This window comes from Melospiza melodia, chromosome 2, assembly GCF_035770615.1.
Source record: "Melospiza melodia melodia isolate bMelMel2 chromosome 2, bMelMel2.pri, whole genome shotgun sequence".
NCBI classification, from domain to species: Eukaryota; Metazoa; Chordata; class Aves; order Passeriformes; family Passerellidae; genus Melospiza; species Melospiza melodia.
The window spans coordinates 140,198,190-140,222,516 of record NC_086195.1 but is presented as its reverse complement, the minus strand read 5'-3'; the positions used below and the strand labels follow the sequence as shown (position 1 = coordinate 140,222,516).

Here is a 24,327-nt window from a genome sequence, read left to right as displayed (position 1 = left end):
CCCTCCTCTGAAGGGAAACCCTGCTCAGAAAACAGGTGACAAAGCCCTATAATCTGGTGAGTGTGATCTCTCCTGTACCTTGGGGCAGGCAGAGGTCTCAAGGAGAGAATAACATTTAATTATGCAATTTTTGTAATTGTTGCTAATGGCAGAGGTGTAGAAACAAAAAACTGAATTAAACACGTGATCCCAAAAGGTGTTATTTTACATATTGAGAGCCACAATATTTTACATACTGACACCCACAGCCTTCTCATGAGGATGGTGTCCAAAGGAATGAAGATCACCTATTTTGAAATCAGACAGTTATGGATAATGGAAGTCAGCCTCAGAAAAAGAAATTTTCTAGGGAAAGAACAGTTAGTCCAGTCATTGTTTAATATACACATTTTCTGTCCTGTATGTATCACATGAGGAAAAAAGGATTCTGAAAAAGAGAAGCCAAAGAAATTTAGAATAAAATCAGCTCACTCTAAATGAAAGAATGCACTTCCATTATTCAGTAAAAATTTGAAAAGACCAAGAAGCTTGTGGGACTAAATTAAATGAGGAGCTCACCACATTGTAGATGACTCATTGTAATTCAAGAAATTTATAACAGTGTAGAAGATGTAACAGATGGTGCAAGGAATCCTCTGTACAAAACACAGATCAGTGCTGAGCTCAAGAGCCAGAAACCACCCTTCAGCCTAGGACCAATGGCAAGAAAATGCTGCCCTTAAAGTGATTAAAACCCATGCTGCTCTTCTAAGCATTTCTTTTTTTCAAAAGGTTTCATTGGGTAACCATATAAGAGTTCTCCTGCAGCTACTGGATTTGAAACAACTAATTAAAAGAACTTCCCATTGCTTCATCATAGGGACATTAGAGCAGCTGCCTTTAGGAATGGGAAAATAGGATTTACCTATCTTACAATCTTCTGCTTAAAAAGAGCTTTAGCAATAAGTGGATAGAATCTCTAAGTTCTAATTGACTTCTGCTCTGGTGAGCAACAGTTATAAGGAGATTCTGTGGAAATTTCTCCACAGAAATGAATGCTCTTTAGTAGCACTTCATAACAAAAGGAATAGAAACTCAGCTAGCTGTGCTTTTAATTACTTGGTTTTATTTGTCTGTTTCTTCCTACAATGAATATCTGACTGGAATCCTATCTGGCAAAAGTAGGATCATTCTTCTGCACATACAGGAAATGGTCAATGGTGATTCTTCTGTGCCTTTTTATTAAAAAGTACACTTTTTTGGGGGGGGTGTTGGTTTTATTTTTTGTTTGTTTTGGTTTTGGGGGTTTTTTTGTCATATTCACAGCTATATGTTCACATCTCTGCATTTGGATTTAGAGGATTCAGTGCTGGCACAGTGCCACAGTTGTGATGTGAGCCTTGCTGTTTGAGCTTCTTGGTTTCAAGTGCAGGTCAAGCACAGATGGTTTGGGGGAGAGCTAAAGTAATTTTGTTCCGTTAACTTCAGACTGAGTTCTTTCCCAGAAAGACAACTGGGATTATTTCATATACTGAAGTTTTGAGAGGATCTTCCAATGCACCATGACTGTGCTTTTGAAATGCACTTCAACAAATGGAAGAATTACTGTGTTGAGTTTGGCTGAAAAGATGCATGAATTGCTGTATAAATTTGGAAGTTAGAACACAAAGAAAAATCCCCATCATGCAGTACATATGAAAAGCTTGTAAAGTTGAGGCTATGATTTGAAGACATGTTATATCAGCAGTGTATATTTTATAAGCCTAAAAGAACCAGGAATATCATTTTATCTACAGCTTAACCTGTTGTTTTCTGTCACCAGTCTTAGTAATTTTGGGTTGGGTTGTCTGAAGAGTGAGCTCCCTGATGCTGTGGGATGAAGATGCAGTGTGCTGATGCTCATCACCTCTAAGCAGGCACACAGGGGGTACCAGATGTATCTGACAGGTTGCTGTGGCTCCCTCAGACCCACCCCTAAATCACAGCTCAATGCCAGTGAATGACTCAAAATGACAAATAGTAAAACTACTTATGTGAGCAGTGCATTCCTGGGCCCATGATCCGTGTTTAGCAATTACAAATCCATGTTTGCTAGCTCCAGCTTTCCTTTTAACAGACCTGACTTTGTATCTTGCTTGGAGAAGTGATTGTACCCCAGAGAGATATTGTGAGAGCTCAACTTCACCCTCAGTTTCAAGAGTAAAAATTTCATTTTGGCTAAGGGAGTAGTTTCACCTGCCCAGGGATAATTTTGTTTTAAATCCTGTGAATGCTTTTTATTTATTATTGTGTTTTATTCTGTTCAGTTATTTACATTGTGCTGTTTAGGGGCTTCCTGAAAACCAGGTTAATCCTTTATTCTGCATGGCAGGAATTCTTTTTTTTTCTTCCTGACACTCTTGCATCAGACCTGTGGTTAAAGTGGCAAAGGTGTAGAAGTTTCCTGTGTCAGCTCTTACACTTTGGTAGGGTTTTTTTTTTTCTGGTGTTAGGTGTTGAGTTGGGGAATTTTTTTCACATCAGAGAGGACAAAACTATTATCCCACAGAATAGTTATCCAAAGGTAAGACTGGATGGAACTTAATTTTCTCTCTCAGATAAACGTATTATCACAGAGAAAAATGTGCACATCTCTGTGTAGAGTTTCCCCTTTTTCAAAGACAAACACACGGTTTTGTTTTCCTTTGTTTGTTTGCATTCTAGAATTTATTGTTTTCATTTCTTAAACCTCCTGAAATGTTTACAGGAAAGAAGACTTAGGCATGAAATTTTGTGACTAGGAGCAGATTCTCTTTTCATTTTCCTAGGGAGATTCTTTCGTTCAAAAGAAATCATAAAAATGTGTTATTTTTAGGACACAACTCCATGGAAACTTAGAAGTAGTTAAGTAAGATTCAGAAGAGAGATGAATGGGGGAGGGTGTGTAATAAACTAATACATTTTAGTGGAAAGACAAATAATGAAATCTGTGAACCACTTATGGTAGCTGGATTGTTCATGTTAGTTGTGTTCAGGACTGTTGAATAATATGACTGGGTTTGCTGTAACATTTGGGAAAGCTGCACATCAATACTATTAAAACCAATAAGTGTCTGGAGAATATTTTTAGATGTTTGACCAGATTAATAAAACAAGCAAAGATTATTTTCTAGAACACAATCTTTGCACCATTTGAAATCATTGCATAGATAACCATGCACCTTTATTGTATTTCTGGGGTGCACTGATGAAGGAAGGAATGATGAATCTGACTCCATGTTCTCAGAAGGCTAATTTATTATTTTATGATCTATATTATATTAAAGAATACTAAACTAAACTATACTAAAGAATACAGAAAGGATACTTACAGAATGCTAAAAAGATAATAATGAAAACTCGTGACTTTTTCCAGAGTCCTGACACAGCTTGGCACTGGTTGGCCAATGAGTGAAAACACATCAGAAACCAATGAAACAATAACCTATTGGTAAACAATCTCCAAACACATTCCAAAGGAGCAAAACACGGGAGAAGCAAATGAGATAATAATTGTTTTCCTTTTTCTTGGAGGCTTCTCAGCTTCCCAGGAGAAAAATTGTGGGCAAAGGGATTTTTCAGAGAATATGAATGCCACACACCTTCTTTTCCAACAAGGCAAAAAACCTGGTTCTTAAAATTGGTTAACCCCAGAGTGAGATAATTTGGCTCCTAGGTGCATCCATGCATGTTGGGCCCTTTCCAGGAGCTGATTTTTCTCCCTTTGCTCATACCCCAATCCCTTCCAGGGGCTCCTGCAGCAGCTGGCTCTTGGTGCACACAGACCCCTCATAAAGGGCTTGCCAGAAAAGGGATTCATTGCATCTGGTTTGAGCTGTGTCACTTTATTTTAGCCCAGAGATTAAACTGAATGTGCATCCTAAACATTTGAATCATAACATTTAATGAAGTTTAAGCCGCATGCAGAATTTGCTGCCTCTGCAGTGTGGTTCTGCTCTGGACACGGTGTCCCTGGAGCCAGCAGTGCTGCCTGGTTGGGGCAGAGCCCACCCAGCCCAGTTTCTTTCTGTGTTTTTGCACAGAGCCGTTTTCCAGAAGCTGCTCTGCACCTCAGCAGAGGAGTTAGCAGCGTGTGCTTGAGACATTAATTCCAGGTTATATGGTTTCCCTGAGAATTGCCATCTGTCATGCTTTTCTGTCTGGAGGTCACTCCAAGTTGCCTCGGGTTGGTATCCTCGGACAGGAGGTTGGAAGGATAAACCTTGTGCTTGGTCTTTAACCCTTAGTTATCCTTTTCCCTTTCAGCACCCACCTTGATAGGTATGGTCAGGAAGGACTGGGCTTCCCAAAACAGCATTGCCCTCTCCTGGCAAGAGCCGGACTTTCCCCATGGAGCAATTCTGGACTACGAGATCAAGTACTATGAGAAAGTAGGTCTCACTTACAGCATCACCCACACTCAGATCCTAAAGAGCAATGTGGTTTGTATTCTTAATAGTGATTTTTAAATCTTTTCACTTGACCCCCACCTACAATGCTGTGTGTATATGCCAGACATTTTATTTTGCGCTGAGATTTTGTTGTTTTGCTTCTAACTTGTTGATGACTGTCTTGTTTCACACTAGAATTGAGTGGAGCAGCAAGCAGATTGTACATTTACTCATCTCATAGTAACTACATTTAAAAACATGGATAAACTGATCCCATGCTTCAATATATTTCGATTCATAGGCTGCAAAAAATTCACATTACAGTGACACTGACACAACAGAATTAAAGTGAATGGGAACATGATTTCATTTTGAGGCAAGAGATGTATTTATTTATTTATTATTGCTAAATAAAGCAAGAATATGTGCTTAAAGGATAGGGGCACCAGCATTGTTTAGAGGGTTACAAAAGCTTACAAGAGAAACTGTTGGATTTCTAGTGCTTTGTCAAAATTAGGCAATTTCACAAATAAAAGAGCTACAGCATGCACTACAAGTAAAGGTACAAGGTGCACACATAACATGTATTGGAAAAGCATAATTTGAAGCCTCCTTCTCCATAAGCACAAAACATATTTGGTTATTTCCAGTTGCTACAGGGCCTGGTACCAGTAAAAAATTCTGTGCTGAGCAGTGCCTTCAGTGCTGTAAACATAGACAGGAAATTTTTGATGTCTGTACCTTAAACAATTCCCTGCTAAGTGAGTTCTTGTGTTTCCCTGCCCCTATCTGAAGTCACAGTGGAACTGATGTGTATGAAGATCACAAAGAACAGAAATACAAACCAAGTCATGGAAGAAAGTATTAGGGATATTAGGCTCTGTAAATATCTGAGAATTTTATTCCTTGACTGCACTTCTCTATTGAGATTATGCAGCTTTAATGATGCAGAAGAGAGGGTAAACTGGGGAAAAAATCCAAACAGTTTAAATAGGACAGCTAGAAGGAGAAGACATATTGCTTAGAATATTTGGTAAGCCAAAGCAAGAACCCTGTTTTCCTACTCTAATGGAAGTCCTTCAGGTTCTGATCCATTATCATAGCAAGCCCCATTATAACTTGAACTTCTTTTCTTCATTTATATTGAAGAGGTGAATTAAACACACCAAATTGTGAGATTTTATTCACCTGAATTGGAACAGTTCCAACAGTTCTGTAGCCATTGGTATGGATGTTAAATTATAAATTTTAGATATGTATTTAATAAAATCCTTTCTCAATGGATTATGTGCCAAGACCAGTCAGTGCTGAATGACAAGGCAAAACATTTTTCTTGGAGGTCCACTTACTCCTTAACCTTGACCATTGTGCAACAAGACTACAGGCGCAGGCTTTAAGACCCTTGGCTAGACACAGTTTAAAACACTCATATCTGTTTGTATGAGAAAAAAGAGAACAATTTTCTGTGTCCACCTTTTAAAATATATAAGGAGCATCTTCTATTTATAAACTGTTTCTTCTGAGGTCAGGGGAGATAAAATTCACTGCTGTCACCTTCCAGTGTGTAATTTGCAAGGCCTGTCTTGGAGACCAGGTTCTAGATCAGAGAGATGAATAACCCATTACTGCAAGTCATTCTGCTTATTTACAGCATTAAATTGGAAAATGTTATTTCACGCCATTTTAGTATTTAAACTTTGCTTTAATCATATTTAAATCAAGAAGCATACGTTACAAAACTGGCTAAGTGTAGTGGCCAAATGCAAATAAAATTTTATATTGAGAAAGAAAAAGGGATGGTTCCTACCTCAAAGCCAGAAAATATTAATATGCACTATAAATTTTATGTTTATAACATAAACATAAAATTTAAAAAAGCATAGTTTGTGTTATGACAGGGCTAGATGTAGCCAGTGACACTGTAATCTCTCAGCCTTCCCAGGAACTCTGAAACAGGGGAATATCTGCATTCCTGTTCTCAGCAGAAGTGACAAAATAGGGATGTTGTTGCATGCTCACAGGAAATATGATAAGAGTGAAATAATTTTCTACTGGGTCTAGTATGAATTTATCACAAAGACATCCCTCTAACAGAGAGTAAAAAATGCAGGTAAAGTTGAAGAATGTGTTAAATTTGAAAAGGTCAGAAATTTTATTAATGTCTTAGGGAGTCAAGAAAAAGGCAGAAAACAGTAGTCTTAGCTACTAATAAACTAGGTAGAAAAATGGAAGAGCTTTTGCAGTCCATCTTTCTCCCTTTCTAGCTGTCATTTGTATTTAATAAAGAAAGGTTTTATTCTGATAAACAATATAAGAAATGGAATATCTTCATCAAATACAACCACTCAGTCCCTCAAATTCAGCCAATTATATCAGTTTCTTAACTTCTTGAAGCTCTGAGGAATTATGCAATACTCTAAACTTTTGCAATTATTACTGCTATTTCTTTTAAGGTTCCTTGTTGACATTTGAAAAATTGTGAGTACATCATTGGTGAGCACATTAGGGGAGCAGCCTGCTTTTAATTATCACCCGTAGGAATTCTGTGGCTCACGAATGGAAGTTGTACCTTGTCATGGGCTCCCAAAGTTTTCGGGAAGATATGTAAACTTCAGAAATCAAATAGCTGCCCAATAAACTGTAAGCACACCAAAAAACGGGACAGTTTCCAACAATTTCATAAGGAAGGCAAATTAATGATTATGAGCATGGAGCATAAAGATGCATCTTTCCATGCATTTCCAGAAGAAGCACAAGGAGGCTACACTCTGCCAATTATGCAAGAAACTTGTATTTATACTCTTGTGAAATACAAATTACTCACAGAGAACTATCAAAAGATCAAGTCCTCTCTGTGAAAAATGTTCTTCTGATAAAGACTACCAAGTTGTAAAGAAATAAAGTAGATAAGGAGAGTTACCCAGAGGTCTCAATAAGTTACAAATAGGGATTCATACATTAATTTCAAAGTACAATAAAGCAGTTCAATAATTTTTCTGCTTTAAAGTACCTTTTGCTATATGACCTTCATTTCTCCAGGGAATTGCTGTAAAACATTCAGAACTTCAGGAAATACTGTCTCTAAAAATGAAAATCTTGGGCTAATAACGAAATTTCATTGTGAGCCAGTTGTACAGATTTGTAGTTTCTTATTTTGGAGTGCACTGGTACATTTTTATGTGGTTGTCTGACAAGAGGTCATTTTGTTCTGCAGCCTTTCAGCCAAAAATGCAGTGAACAAAATCTGACCTAGGACAAAATTAGCTGATTTGGCCTGGGAGAACAAAGATTCCTCAGCTTTCAGTCCAAAATTCTCCAAGTTCTGTCACAGCAAAGAGAAAGGGTTTTCAACTGTTTGAATAGTTGTATGATATAACCAGACAGAGAATATCATGATCCTGAAACAACTGCCTTGTTGAGGCTTGGTAGTTGAAATACCTGATTTCAGGTAGATGATGAATAATTCTGAAGTCTGTGCCTTGCATAATAAGTGAGTCTTTACAGCAACACACAGAAAATCAGTTAAATGTTTGCCCTTGGAGATTCTAAGACATGCTCATAAAAGCATTTCTTCATAGACCTTCTTTGGGGCCTTGAGATGCTACACATTGCAAATTATCTCTGTTGGCACAGGGTGTCTGTCCTATTCTGTACTCTGTCCATTATATTCTGTGGTCCCTTGATATCATCCACAAACACCATTTCTAAAAGAAAATGTCTCTCATGTGCCATAGTGTCTTTCCCTTTAAAAATCATTCTCATTAATATAATCTCATTGCCACTGCTAATTGTAATTAATTTTTCTTTTATACTTTAAACTATTACTGAGACACTGACCAAAGCTTGCACTATTTGCAAGATTCCAGGACATCATAATCTCTTTACCTGTCATCAAAAGTGTTTCATGTTTGAGGCAGATGAAGTAGTGGGGCCTTGTTAGAGCCTTGTAATGACAATTCCTCCTTCTGTAGGAATTCCCTCATGGGAAAGAGAGCACACACACAGTGGGTATAAATCCCACCAGCTGCACTCCAGGTTGTGCAGCTGAACTGGAAAACACTCATTCCTCCCCTTTCCATCCAAATCCAGAAAGTTAATCATCAAAAATTAATGTTCCCTAAGACCTGCATTAGGCATAGCAAGCTGTGCACGTATCAGCAACTGTATTAAGTTGTTATTTGTTCTCCCACGTGGCCCAAGCACAGCTGGATTACATTTCCTGTTACACACAGGATAACATATAATTAGCTAAGGAAACCTGGTCTGTAGAGAAGGGATTTTAGTGGAATGTACCCAAGCAGTAACCCGAGGCATTGCAGTGAAATCTCTAAATAGAGAAGGTAGAGAATATCTTTAAAATCAGGATTTGGAGGAGAGGGATGATATTTCTTTGCTTTCTTGTCTTTTGATGAAATTTAAAGCCAAATCCCTTTGCCAAATACTTCATTTTGTTGGGAGATTCAATTTGCAGTTCACAGGCAGTTTTCAAATTAAAAAATTAACGCGGTTCCATAGGACAGTGAGTGGACAGGATATGTAGGACATCAGATATTACTTCTCCTTCATCCCAGTATTATTTAGAATTGGATTAATAAATAGAAGTGAGAAAATAACTGAGCAGTAGAGCCAAGGAGGAAATTAGTTTTCCAATGAGATTTGAAAAAGAGATGAAGAGCTGATGAGGCAGAGAGATGATAGAGGAAAGTACCAGATTTAAAGAATTAGAAAGCAACATGACCTTGTTAATTTTTCTATCAGTCTACAGCTGTCTTCACTTAACTTATACAAGAAATGATGTGCAGTCTTAAAATCTAATATTAAACCAAAGACTGCTATTTCTTTTAGTAATCATTAATATGAATTAAAATGAGACATCCCCAATTTGAGTGACAGACCTTTAGGTAAATTACATGATAGGAATATTGAGAACATTTAAGACTCTCAGTGCATAATGTTTTGAGTGACAGAATTATTTTTATAAGAATTAATATGGAAAATTATAAACACTATGAGACTCATCCTGGTTTAGAGAGCACCAGATGTTCCTCTGTGTCTTCTCCAGCCAAGGAGATATTGCATAATGATCTTCTCTAATTAATTAACCTGACCCTGCTTGAGTATGGGCTGGAATCAGCCTCAGTGAACAGGAGCCAAACATGTTCTCAGTAGATAAAATAAGGACATTTCTCATAAGGAGCCACCTCATGTGGATCACATTCAGTCCTCAGAATTTCTGGGTGCGATTTTGAAATGTGCAGTAAAATCAGCCATTTCTCTTGTCGATTTCTCTGCCTTTCTGTGAGGTCTGCATGGCATGTGTGAAGTTCACTGACTCTCAACATCCCTACTCCTTAAAGAGCCACAAGCCTCCATTCTCTCCACTTCTTTAAGTCACCACTTTGCACAATGTCTCACTGAGAAGGAACATATTCTTTCCAACATGGCTGTTAGAACTACCCTGTTTCCTTTAAGCACCAGCTGTTACTTTTTTGCTTCAGATTTTTCTTTTATGTTGGATTTTTATATCCTGAAGAACCATATATGCAGCAGCTCCCAGTGGCATGAGGCTGAAGGGAGCCTGGGGGCTGTGTGACATTACCCATGGCCAGAGGAGTTTGTTTGGTGTTGTTTGTTTGTGGCTGGGTTCTTGGCATGTGCTGGTTCTTTCTTCTGGGCATGTTCCTTTATTGTTGGTATCCCTGTTGGTAAATTTTAATGTCAGTATCAGTGATGAGATTGGGGAACAGGTACAGACTGACAACAGTAGGGATAAGCAGCTGAGCACTTCTGGTATCTGGCCATTTATTGAGTATACCCAGTAGAACAAGCTGTTTGCTTCCAAGGATCAACTGGGGAATTTTTAACTTCATGCTAATAATTATTTTTTTAATGCACAGTTTTCTTCTGTAATATTTTCCAAATTATTCAAATTATTTAAGGCATAAGTAGCAATCTGCTGCCTGCAAGTAAAATGTTTCTGATATGACTGGAATCAAGAAATGTAGGACTCGTGCAATAATACATTTTCATTACATTTTCAACAATTCTCATCAAAACAAAAGTGCTGAGTATTTGGAATGTTCAAGAGGTTTTGGACAGTAGTTTTAGGCAGCTCTTAGTGTTTGTTCATAGGATGTCACAGAGAGGCACCAGGGCTCTGAGCAGCACCTCAGGCATTCTCAGCTCTTTGTAGCTTCTGGGAAATGAACCATGTCTGCTGAATGTTTTTTAAAAATAATCGCTACAAATGTGCTTTGGGATATAATCATTAAAATGAAATCTCCTAGCTTATTTTAGCATAGTAAGTGGTGTTAAACAAGCTTCTCAGTTTTTCTGTTCTGCTGTTATTAACCCGGTTTCCCAAGGGAGAAAATGTAAAAGCCTCAGATTCTGAAAAGAGAAAAAAAATAGGTTTTAGAACTGTTGAAAAGAGAGTTACTAATTACCAGACTCTCTGACCAGATATAATTTTTGCCTTGCTGGAAAGAACCTAAGGACCTTGCAGCAGCCATTATTAATGACACCAATGTAATTACTATATAGGAGAAAAAGAAATCTGGCATCTAAATATCAATTACATGCAGCAAAGGGTTTATCAAAGAAGTTCTAAGCTAGACCTCTATTAGATGCCTGGTTTGGCTTGTCTGCTAATCATTGTTGTCAATTATTTAGAAACAGCTTCTGAACTTTTCTATTTAATAATAAAGTAGCCTATAGAGGTATTGCTGTTGTTCCTGCTGAACCAGAAATTCTCAATGAGAAGTATAATGCTGTTTAAGCAAGCCTGGTGGATTTGATATTAAAAAAAAACCCCATACTTAAGTCTCTGCTGATCTTGTGTTCTTGCCTGCAGCCAATACCGTTTTCTTTAATGAAAAGTACATGTACATTGCTAATTCCAGTAACTGCTAGAAGAGCTACACAAATGCAGAAAAAGTGTATTAATGGTTTTGTATAAGTGGTTTTCAAATGCTTTCAAGGCCATAGGAATAATGCAAACTATTACAAAACAACAGACACAACTAGTTCCATACCGCTAAGAAAGCTAAGTCCATTGATGACTAAGATTGGTTGCTAGTAAAATGACTTATTGTTTTTTTCTATCCTCTAAAGCCTTTGAACCTCAGGAAAAATAGTTTCCAGAATTGTGCACTGACACAGCAATTCTACTACTACTACTACTAATAATAATGATAATAATGTTAACCACAGAAATCAGTGTTAATCTTATGTGTTTAGGTGGGGTCAAAAATCAGAAGCACCTGTTTTATAGAGCAGAAAGTTTCAGCTAAGGCAACATTTAGATGATTTTGATGAACATACTGTAAAAAGGAAATATTTTCTCATCAGAGATAATGTATCAGTTGCACAAAAGGAAGTGGTAAGGAGTTGAACATGTTTAGTCTGAATTAACAAAGTAGAGAATGCACTCCCAAAGCATTTTATTTTTGTTGTGTCTGTTATTATCAATTGCCTGCAGTGTGTTCACCTTGGAGTTTAGATGCACTAAGTTTTAGTTGAATATGATAATAGAGTTGGAGTTCCCTCAGATACTTTAACACCCATTCAGAAATCCAACTTTGGGTTTGAAATTTTCACAGATTTTTAGCAAACAAATGGCAAGTTTTGTGAACAATGACCTAAACATAACAAGCATACCTGCCAAATGATGGTCATCTAAATGAAAGTGATTTTACTTATTTATAATTAAATACAATGTCTACAGCTCTAGATCTCTAAAATCAGTCAGAATGTTTCCTTTAGATTCTCTTAAAATACAAAGTAGCTTTAAAATTAAAAAAAATCATCTGTGAGCCCAAACTCTTAAAAACTGAAGCTAGCACAGTGATTTTTGCAATACATGGATGATTTACAGCCATAAAGGTGGATTCATAGATTAAATCATAACTATGCCTTGAGACATGAGTTTATATCTTTGTCTAAATGAAGGAGTTCAGATATTGTTACAGTTTCTTCCTGCAATATTCAATGCATTCAAGAGATACCTGGAGAGGTACAAAGCTGTGAGAGTAAAACTGAAAAAAATTCCTTTTTTTCTCTCTCTTTTTTCTAAGACTGCATTTCAGTTGTACTTTAAGCACAGAAAAGGACAGGATATTAGTTTTCCTCTTTGAATGGTCTCCTTTTGACATTAAATGAAGCCAGTGACTGTGTAACATTAGCAACCTCTTTTTTATTAAGTAGCACTGTCCCCAAAGCAGTCGTTCTGGGATAAGGGAGAAATATTCAAAGGGAAAAAGAAAGCTCCTTTAGGGAGAGCCCCTCCATCTTAATGCACTAAGATTTTAGTGCATTATTTCCTGTTTAATATCAGTATAATCACTTTACTATGTATTAAACAAAAGCTGTGGGTTTGGCATGGGGATGTGGTTGTTGGAATCAAAATGAACATTAGAGGAGCTTTTAATTTAAATTAATAATTTCACCAGCCAACTTGAATTCATAAAAATTGCACCTCATTCAGTAACTCCCATGTAGTTTTGTTGTTGTCCCTGAATAAACCCACAAATATTTATTTGATTGATTGAAACAAGCAAAAGTTTTTTAATGTATTTGCATTAGTAGTTTCAAAGTGCCCTTTCCTGATGTGCTTGTTGGGATGGCTGAGTTAACAACCTATTATTATGTACTCCTTACCGAGCTGTTAACAGCTTTAGAGTCTTTTGCTGGAATTCACCTGCTGCTCATAAACATATTTATGTTGCTCTAGGAAATTCACCAGGTTGATGCATCTTGTATTTGCAATGACCTTGTACAAACTACCTGGTTTTCATGCATATACAAGTATTTATATTATAGTAACAAAAGTCTTTAGTGGCTGGAGCAGCTCTTTTTAAAAGGTATTGATATCCATCTGTGAATTTTGTTAACAATTTTTTCAGATTGTTGTTTTTGCCACCACCAGAAATTATATTTCTGCTCAAGTTAGCTACATCAGAAATGGGCACTTCCCAAAAAAATTGAACAAAAACTTGCTGTGTCAGTTTTGAAAGTGCAAAATCAGCTTTTTGATTTACTTGCTGGTTTGTTTACTTTGCCCTTGAAATTCATGTTCAATTAATTGGAAAAAAAGATTGCTGTTTTTGCTTTACACCCCATTAACTCACAGAGGTGTTTGAAGAAAACATAAACTTAAGGAATATGCTGTATTTATTGTTGATGTATTGCCAAGTTCTGCACTACAGTCATGACACCAGAGGTGGATTCAGCCCTTCTGAGTTAGCATTACAAGGCAGATGTTTGCTGTTTGCCTGCATTGAAACACAAAAAGATTTTTGCATGTGCTCACAAATGCACCAAAACATGTGATATTTCAGTGACTTTTCAATAGCTATTATATGTTTATATCAGAAGAGGCTTGCATAATGAAAAGCAATACACAATCTCTGTATAGAGATCAGCAGGTTCCCTCTTGCCTCTGATTTATTTGTATTGCACTGATTAAAGTCAAACATTAGTTAGTGTCAGATTTTGTGTTTTAGGGCCAAAATTCTGCCTCCAAAATTGATTTTTGTTGGATGGTTGAAATCTGTCTTAATATTGTCAGCATTATTCTATGCTTAAAAATGCAATTTTCTTTGAAAAGGGCAGTATTTGTCCCAAAGACACACATTCACAGTTAGCATATGAAAGACTTGTTACCATTTAACATTCATGTGGTCTGAAATGAATCTTAATGACTTCAGTCATTTTTTTTCCAGAACAGAAAATCTGAATAGCAATCTGATTCAATTCAGTCTATAAAAGTAGATATTTTGCTTACTTAAATAAAAGTGATGGCTTTATTAATACCACTGAATTTGTTTTCAAGCTGTTGTATATCAATAAGGATCTTTCCTGGATTTGCCAGGCAGGAAACATTCAGTAGCAGATGAAAAGAGAAAATTCTGCATTAGTCTGCTCTTCTGATATTAAAAGTTATTTATGTAGATGATTCAAACTAAGCTGAAACCAATCTTAAAATAAGCCCAGGGATTCTACATGTCCTTACATCCTAAAAGGCTTCAACACATCTTAGAAAGGAGTTTTAAAGGCATGATTCCACAAGAGGTTTTTAGTACAGAATGTGATTTTAGTACAGAATGTGGTTTTTATGAGGATGTTTGTAGAGCTGCAAGCATCCCACAGGAGTTGAAATTTCCAAGCAAGGTGTTACAAACCTGAAAAAATACTCAGCGCTGAAAGGAAGCCCTAATCTAAATCCTGGCCCTATCTGCCTGTGAATATTGTAGGGATTCTGAAATGAAGTGAATTAAGGCAATTTGTCAGCAGCACTATTAGAGCTGAGTTCTGTGTAGCTGACTCAGTGCTGTACCATATTTTTGGATTGGTAGAATAATTTGATTTTCACAGCTTTGAACATATGTTGTGGGCTGTTGATATTTTTTGGGAGGGAAGGGGGGAGAGTTGTTTGGGGGTTTTAGGAGATTTTTTTATTTATTTTGTAGTGTTTTTTGATGGGGGGTTGTTAAAGTAGGGTGCTGGCTGCACAGTACTGTAGCAAGTCACCTCACTGTAGAAGTCTTCTGAAAAATTGGATGATTGCTCTTGTATGCAATTCCACTTCCCTTGTAAGATGCCTCTCTGCATTTCAGTTGCCTTCACACTTCAGTAGGAAATGTGATCCCCAAAGTTTGAGTTCTGCCAGAGCAGTTCTGTGTGCACAGCTGTGATGGTACCTGTGCTGGTAATGCTGGGTGTGAGAACATTGCCTGGCCCATGGCTCAGCAACTTTGAGACTTCAGGTGTTTGTGCTGTGACTTTTTTCACATCATACAAGTTGTCTCTTTTTGTTATCTTTCTTCCAGGGTATTGCATTTTCAATTTAAATATTTCATTATCCAGTGACCTACTTCCCATCTGTAACTAGAAGTACTGTTTCTATGATAAACACAGATATTTTGAAATTGGCTGAAAATGTTATTGATATTGATTATTATTCACTACTTCTTGTAGTCAAGAAACTAAAATATACTCAATAAATTGTCAGAAAGTGGATTTTTTTAAAAATCCCCACAGTATTTTTTAAACAGAGTTTGTAATTAAACATGTTGCCTAGGGATGTTTTGGAGGCCACAAGGAAATTTTGTTGAAGGAATAATTAAGGAAATTCCTGGAAGAAAAGTCCATGAGCTGTAAGACACAATGAAGTCAATTTAGTTAATTCAGAAAGCCACTGATCTGCAGTTTGCTGGGCTCTGGGGGAGTGATAAGGGTAAGAATGGGGGGAAGGAACCTGCAGTGGCACCAGGACCTCGTTCAGAATTGTGAACCATGAACCTCATACACCAAAGGAATGACTTGGGAATCAGCCCGCTCTATATCCATAGTACTCTGGGCTTGTTTCACAGCAAAGAAATTGTCCAATATTCACATTTTCAGGATTGCTTCTGTTTCCTGTTGCACTATATTTGTCAGCAGGTTTATTACATCATTTTGAAGTAAACCTTAGCATTAGATATCCCAGGAGAAAATGTGCTTTACTGTCCTAAGGTGAATTTTGAGTACAACTTGAGTTGAATTTTTTACATTAGAAATTTAGTTTGTGCTTGCAGTAGCTTCCTGCTTCTTTCCAACTGGAAAAGAAACTTAAAATGAGTGAAAAGATAAGAAAAATCTTCAAGGCATCTGGAGAAGCTGGCACTTCTATATGCAGAAGTTAGAGGTCCTGGTGCAGAGGTTTTCTGTGGTAAATACTTTTAGTTAACAAACAACCATTTTCAGAGTAGCTTATTACTGCCAGAAATATGGGATTTGATATATGTGCTCATCTGACAACCCAGGCCATGTTCTCCAGCTGCCTTTGTTATATGCTGGATTGCTCCCTGTTCCATCCCTAACTTCAGGCCTGGTTTTATTTCACTTTGGTCTCCTTGTTGGGACAATCAGCTCTCTCCTGCCTGCTGCCTTCACACCTGGCAGTCCCACTTGGCCCAGATGTGAACCACCCAGTTTTTGCTCTGCCCAGCCCTCACCTCCCTGTGCTGGTGAGAATTTAACATTGTTTTAGAGCCTCCCTGTCCTCATCTCTCTCCTCATTTAATTTTCTGCTTTTCATGCTTCACCTCACATCAACTCGTTTCTGCCTTTCCAAGTATATAATCCAATTAAAAATGCATTTTGTCTGGGGTTTGACCTTTCTGTATTTTCTTTATGATTGGTTATCTCTTCTTCCCCTTTTCATGTTGACAGCTTCACTTTTATGTATGGAAAAAGTGATGAGCTGACTGACAGGCAATCAAAATATAAAATATTGAATGGCCAAACAGGTAAAGGACACTTGAGTGTTTCAGCTCCCCAGACTGTAACATCTCAGATTAATCAGGAGGGAGGCCAAGGAGGGAAGGGACAGGGTTACATCCTGAAGGGGCTGATGCCTTTAAGTGCTGCAGATTTCTCCTCTGGAGCAAACACTAGAGCCATTGGCAATTTTCTATCTGGCCATGATTTTTTGCTGCCACAGTTTTCTGCTTAGTTTAGATTGGTCCTCAGATCTTTGCAATCACTTTTCTAAATTTACTTCAAGTTTGTGGTTCAGCTGAAAACCAGAGGTACAGGGTTTTTTTAGGAAGAGCTTTTTTTAAGAATCCTAATGGAATTGTTTACTTCTAGTTCTCTTATTGTAATTTTCCTACCACTCTCTGTTGCATTAAAAATTTCCCTAATCCTGTTGATCAGATTTTAATCAGTAATTAATGTTAGAAGCACATTTTTGAACATTTAAGTATTTTCTAAAATCTTCTGCCAGCATTCCTGTTAATTGATGTACTGTAGGTCAAAATAGTTTTCTAGGAGAAAATCACACACAAAATTAGTAAATGTAAAGAAACTTTCAAAGGCAGACACCAAGTTCCACAGGTGTAGTTAATTTTATTGCTTTCAGTGTAATTACTCCTTATCTACAACAATCTGTGTAAGGTGACAAAGGTGCTATGACTAGAGGCAACTGGCATTCAGAAGTTGTATTATGAAAATATTTTATTATAAAGAAAGAAAATACTTTTTGAGAATCATTGGGGGAAAATTAGTTGTGAGAGGAGTATAGGCTCTATCAATCAGAGGCAGTTTCCATAAATTAGAGCTGTGGGGATTCTGTTTTTATTCATCACAGAGAGTAAGTACAAACTCTACAGTTTGATGTTATTTGTCTTGAATAGATTATATTTGAACTGATTAATCAATCAATGACTACACCTAATAATTAACTACTGTGTTATCCTAATGGGTGGCACAGCATTAAAGTTCAGGTGACTATGGAGTGCCAGCATAGCTGATCCTATGGGAAAAGTAAGGAAGAATTTGGAGATCTCATTGCACAGTGGACTAGAGCTATGATCAGTAAACATTCTGTCTTCCAGAATTGTGGTCATTCCTTTAAAATAAGGATGCTTCCTCTGTAGGTCACATTGTGTGTGTTCCTCAGACTGATGTACCTAGGAAGGAGGAAAGATGTGACCAAATGGTCTCATAAAAAATTCCTTTTTATTATTGGTGCTTTTATTTAAACATTTATAGCACCTGAATCATGAAACTCCAAATCTGCTTTACTTTAATGTGGTACTTAGTCAGCTTTGACATTGTGCTTCAGTGCACAGCATCAAGACCTGGTCCCTGTGGTATATAGATTTAATCTCTATTAGTTCTTCTTTCAGTTAAATAACAGTGCTCTGAAAAGGCCAGGCAGGATTATGTGGCTTAATACAGAATTTTCATGTTGCAGGACAATAGATATAGACTAGAAAATGTGTTTGCAAACAGCTGATAGTAAATTCAGTTACTCTCCCTGGATTCTTTCTACACACACACACACTTGTAAGCTGTGGGTACAATAAGTCTCCTTTAGCTGGCAGAAAATGGAAATCCCTTTCCCTAGGGTCTGCCTAAGAAGACTTTTGTTACTCATGACACTCAATGAGCTGAATACCTCCATTGTCATTCATAAAATAAGCTAGAATAAGAGTATATAGCTCCCATTATATATTCTAAATCATAGCAAATTATATTTGGTTATCTTTTTAAATTGATGAACTAAATACTGATACTATTTTTATTAGAACCATGTCCCTTTCAGCCACTCAAATATTAATGGTGACAAATATTGTATGCCTGAAAGTGCCAGGATTTTATCAGTGCTTTACTGGGAAAGTTAATCTTTTAAAGGTTATTTCAGCACTACAAGCAAAATTCAGTATTTCAGCTTTAATTTCAATTGATTTTATTTTTTTTTCACTAAAGATTTGGAGATAAATAATCTTTTTCTCACCTATAACATCAGTATGTACACTCTCTGATTGCTATAGGAGTCTAAAGTGATTAAAAGGTCATCACATTTTGTTTAGCATTTATCAATATTTTTCTTATACGTGTCCACAAAGTCTTCATTTCTGTGCTCTTTTCCTCTGTACAAAGGTGGGGATAAAATTAGAGAGCAATTTTTTCACACAGGTGTAACATGTGATAGTTTATCTATTTAACATAGTTATCTATTTATTTAAAATTGTGAATGTTTTTGGAGGAATCCCCTTTCTTTTAAGTATATGAGAAAACTGGTGCTAATCATCACAATAATAGAACATCTGGATATTGGCTGCTACTCTGCTGCACTGCAGAAGCAGAAAGCGTTTCATTAATATTTATCCTCTGATGGTGCTACTCCATTAAATGAGGTTGTCTAGTCTTAGGCCATTAGCACCATTGTGCCTTCCACTCAGCCAGTCTGTCTCTTTAGATATGAAAAAAATGCCTTATCTATAAAGCCAAGTGTAAAATTAGGATAGATACAGATCCAGATGGGCAGAGGTGGCTGCAGGAAAGAATTTGATTCTGAAAGGTTTTCCTGTTCATGCACAGAGCAAACTGTCAAGGATTTGTGAACACTGTCCCTCATAATCAGAACAGACTCCATTTACAAGAAGAATCACACAAACAATAAGAAAAATATAATTTCCTTAGTAACAGAGATAGCGTTTTCAAATTTCATAATATAATTCTGTTTAACTTGGATAGGTAGTCATAGAGTTAGTATTACATTCTGTAATAACATTGGCATGGCTTGCATTTGTGTTATATTTATGTTTTAATTACAGATTTTCACCAAGATAAGTTTGCAGTAGGCTATGGAAGAAGTCTTATGAATTTCCTCATATCAGATTGTGTCTCATACTTATATGAGTATATTATATTAGATAGACTCCTTGCACTCATGTTTAACCCCTCAGCCCCTGTGTTCTCAGAGCTGATTCTTGTGAGTCCTTTGCCACCTTAAGATCACAAATGCTGCTCTGATACTGATGTAAAGCATGAGAGCATTTCTTGTGTCCTTTTTCTTTTTGTGAATGCTGAACCATGCATAGTAGCCAACTGTATATTATCTTACTTTTATGTGCCATGGGAGGTACAGCCATATCAGTTAAACTCATGCTTTATTTTGCAGATTTTGCAGTCTGTAGTTATCAAGTACAGAATAAATGTAGTGGCCTTTCCCATTGATTCTGGCCCTGTCACTGTCTAGGTCAGAAATCTATCACAAGAGATAGATCCTCCTAGCACACAAAATCATGCTTCCTTTAGATGGAAAATAGAGTGCATGATAAGTGGGTTGATATATATCTGTATTTTGTCACAACCTGAAAGCAGGATCTGGGAAAAGCATGCACTAACATCCAAGAAGTACAGTTAGATCCTTTCATTTAAAATTGACTTTTTGAACACAGAATCCCTGCAGAAGTGAGTGCATATGGTCTATACCAGGAATAATACAAAGCATCCTATACTTCTGTGCAGACTAGAATTGTATTTTTTTTTTTTGTTCTGAGTCCATCTTCAGCCTTCCTGGGAAAGATCATGGCAGAAGGAGTGGCCAGCCTTTGAGAGCCACCTCCATGCACCTCTGTGGAAAGCTCTGGCTTTCCAGGTAGGCTGCAAATCAGTTCTCAAGAGAATGGAATAATGGCAAAGCATTCACTCTTTGGAGAATTCTCTGTATGAATCCAGTCCTAAAAGGCTGAATTCTTTGTGCAAAACATTCCAGCCCTGGGAAGTTTCCAGCTATGAATCATTTTGTCTTGAGTTTGAGCAAATTTTTCCTCAAGCTGGTTCTCAAGCCAAGGTGATAGGTTCCCTTTCCACTATTTCACATGCAGTAACAAATCTCGCCCCCTTCCCCACATGACAGCACCATTACTTTTAAGGTTGGGTACTCCCAGACATCATTTTTCAGTCTGTGGGATGGATGGCATGAGAGGCTGCAGAAGGAAAGGACAGGGGAGGGCATGAAGAAGGGACCAGGCAGGTGGTGAGGAGCCAACAAGCCAGACAACCCCTGGAGGTGGCCAGAATACCTTCCAGAAGGGACAGGCAGTGATGGATGCCCCTCAGGAGGTTGAAGGACCCATTTTTTGTTGATTAAATGTCACCATCACAGCCCTTGTCACGCTCATTGTCTTTGACCAACTACAAATAATGAATTATATTTGCTGCCTGCCTGTCCACACCCCTGGCTATGCAGGCAGTGTATCCCAAATGAATGTTTTACACAAGCAGCACTTAGCCTGTAATAACATATAATTGATTGGTTTTTTTTCCAAAAATCATGTTGGAAACAATTTGGGAAAGAAACTATTTGGAAAAGAAAGAGTCTTTCTCAGATTCTTTTCCAAAAGTCATTCCCAGTTTTTTGCTGCTGCTGGCTTTTTTCCGCAGGCTTCAGGGAGTAAATCTTGTCATTGGATCTTGGGGAATCTCCACTGATTTTTCTTTTTTAATTCAGTTTTCATTGTCCTTTTAAAGACCCTATTGCTTTTTACAATTCCATCAGTTTTTTCTGCAATCTCTCTAGCAGGTCAAAAGAAGCAGTACATTTTTAAATGGTAGGACTTGCTTTGAAGCAGTAAGGTAGTCTAGGGAAAAGAAACAGCTTGCAATAGTAATAGTTCCAGTGAAATCCCTTAGGTGCTGGTCTCTTCCTTAGCTTACAGAATCTAAATACAAATTTCCAGAGCATTCCAAAGTATAAAGTCACTGCCCCTCTATGGGCCATGACTGCATCATGCTAGTACCTGTATAAAACAAACCTTTGCTGTTTACGTAATGTGCAGTGAATCTTTCCAAGATCCTTCCTTAACAGGAAGTCATGTAAACTTAATCAGAAAAAAAAAAAAACAACCCCTATCACTCAAACAATTAGGCTTTCTGTCAGAAAAAATAAGTATTTTCTGAAATGCATTAAAGCATGTGTAAAATCCACTGTATCTGTTCAAAGTGAAGTTACAACATTTCAAGTAATTGGGATAAGTCTTATATTTAAAGAAGTAATTAGATGGTGTATTAATTATTGTCTCCACCCATAAGTTTACATGTACATTTTATCCTACTATTTCAATTTAAATGCATGCTCCTCACAGCTTCAAATTTTGGTAACAGATTGTAGAAAAAAATCAATACTTCCTCTTACTGTATTTTCTCAAATTATTTCCACTGTTTGAAGTGTAAATTAAATGCAGTTATTTTTAATATTGATCATTGTTGCCTTCCTCCTGCTCCTTCCCTTAACAGAATCATGAGGCTGCTTCTGTGTGTTTGTTTTTTAATCTGGTTTTCTCAATCTCCCTGTATTCCTACTGGGGGATAGTGATCCACCTGCTGCCCTGTGCTCATGTGATTTGTTATGCATGGCTGAAGTTAACTCAGAGTGTTTTATAAATGCTGTTGTTTTTATATAAAAAGTGCATGCATATTGCTGAGAAGAGGTTCAAAGTCCAACAGAATCTGACTGAAACCTAATCCTCTTCTGGTTATATCTCTTCTGTGAACTAGATTTTCTTCTGAACAAGCTGGAAGCCCCCTTTGAATAACTTACACTGCTCTAATATCACTGCATGGTATAATAATATGGTGCCCTGTGGGTGTCACAGTTGGACTGTTAAGCACATGCCAAGGACATTCCTGCTCAGTTTGGAGACAAACCCTGCTCCAAGGGAGCAAACCTAGCCTTAAGGCAGCACATAAAATATAACAGATTACTGGTTTATCAAGTAACTAATGACAGGGAATAAATGTTCTTCTTCCAAGTCATCCTCTCATGTAAAAGCATCATCCAAGACCTGTCTAGCAAAGCAGCACTCAGTTAAAGCACAGAAATTGATGTTTCTGGTCTCCACACTGGAGCAGCTGGTCTGCAGCGGTGATTCCCAGAGCCCATAATTCTCAGGGATCTCAGTGAGACTCAGGAACTCCCAGCAGCTGCCTGGGAACAACTGCCAGGAGATTAACAGGGGAGTTGGCACAGAGTATTTCTCCTTACAGTATTTCAAAGTGAATTTCATGTATGACTACATTACAGCTACCTGGAAAGAGACATTGAGCTCAGCAGCAGTGAAGCAGTTGAACCGTGCTCAAAGTTGACAGGCTTTAAAGAAAAAGTTAATTCCTATTTTCTTTTACCCACAGGTCTACCCACGGATAGCGCCGGCATTTTGGCACTACCTGCGGGTAGAAGTGAGTAGCGGGCATTTGAATACTCCCACATCTTTATTTTGCAGCTTGGTAGTGTTTCCTGACCTCCTAGTTTGTCCATTGTGCAAAAATAATGAGCTTCCATTCTAGTTGCCATTCTTCTGTGAATGTAGTCTTGTAGTAATTCATGCTGGTTTGACTATGGTTGGGTTGGTTTCTAACCCAAGTCACAAAGACATGTCTGTATGCAGGGTTAAAGACAAAAAATCCTGAAATCTAAAAGTCAAGGCCATATCATACATTCTGACTATAGCACAGAACCAAAGTACAGAAATCCATACCTGCACCTCCTTTTATAAACACATTTTGCATTCATGAGAAGGATATGGAGCTTCAGTTCTGTTATACCATTTTTGCAAAGATTGTTCAACTGAACTTGATATCATTTCTTCCCTCTTTTGTCCCTCAGGAGCATGAGCAGCTCAGCTATTCCTCCACAAGGTCCAAGGCTCCAAGTGTTATCATCACAGGTCTCAAGCCAGCCACCAAGTACATATTTCATATCAGAGTCAGGACGGCAGCAGGATACAGCGGCTATAGCCAGAAGTTTGAATTTGAAACTGGAGATGAAAGTAAGTTTCACTGAAGGGAAAAAAAAAATAAATATAATAGAAGTAGCATCTAATTCTAAACCAGTGACATATGGGGAGTTTGAATGGCTGAACCCATACCATTTGTTTATCACAAAATGACCAGTGCTATGTGATAAAAAAGAAGCCTCAGACTCACAGTTGTGAATTTACAACAACACATAGAAATGTTAGCCCAATGCTGCAGCTGAAGGAATGTTCTCTTCCATAAAATTTCTTTGTGGGTCCCTTCCAAGCTAAGATGCTCTAGGATTCTCTGATCCTTTCTTTCCTTGCAGAAGTCTTGCCTTTTGACATCTAGAAATACCCTTAGCCAAGCTTTCCCTAAGTCCCAGTGAGGGACTCTTCACCCTGCAGTTGTCAGTGCTCCCAGACTCCACAAAAAAACCTGGAAACTTGTATATGCATTTCCACCAACCAGTAAACCTACTAAATTTGGCACTAAGAAGCAAGAAACCTTCCTGTTCCTGCAAAATATGCAAATTCATGTGTGATGTTCATGCTCTGAACAATTTTATATTTGTCATGTGTTGCCCTTCATGTTCAAAGAAACATAGAAAAAGGTATTTACATGTATTTGAAAGGAAATTAGTGTAGTAGATTAAAACATTAAAACACTCATTAATTAAATTACTTTAATTAGCCAATTATGTATACCATGTTTTTCATTAGTGTTTTAGAATTCAAGTTGTTTAAGCTAATGTACAGACTCAGAACTATATAAGTGCTTCTAAGAGCACCCAGGGATTTGTGTTCCATTTTTATTGCTTCTTAACTTCTATTTCAAAAATCAATCAGGGATAGATTTCCAAGTG

The 24,327-nt window shown here is 37.3% G+C and overlaps 1 protein-coding gene across 6 annotated transcripts in view; it reads left to right on the top strand.

Annotated features, from left to right (window-relative positions):
* EPHA6 (EPH receptor A6) overlaps window positions 1-24,327 on the top strand; it is a 370,926-nt gene that overhangs the window by 242,032 nt on the left and 104,567 nt on the right. For 2 of the 6 annotated variants that reach the window (XM_063150201.1, XM_063150198.1), the window contains exons 6-8: window positions 4,264-4,388; window positions 22,857-22,904; window positions 23,332-23,494. The exons of 1 other annotated variant lie outside the window; for it this stretch is intronic. In XM_063150201.1, coding sequence (XP_063006271.1) covers window positions 4,264-4,388; window positions 22,857-22,904; window positions 23,332-23,494 — 336 coding nt within the window. Of the gene's footprint in view, window positions 1-4,263; window positions 4,389-22,856; window positions 22,905-23,331; window positions 23,495-24,327 lie in introns of those variants that run through there. 3 more of the 6 variants (XM_063150204.1, XM_063150200.1, XM_063150203.1) reach the window with 2 other exon arrangements.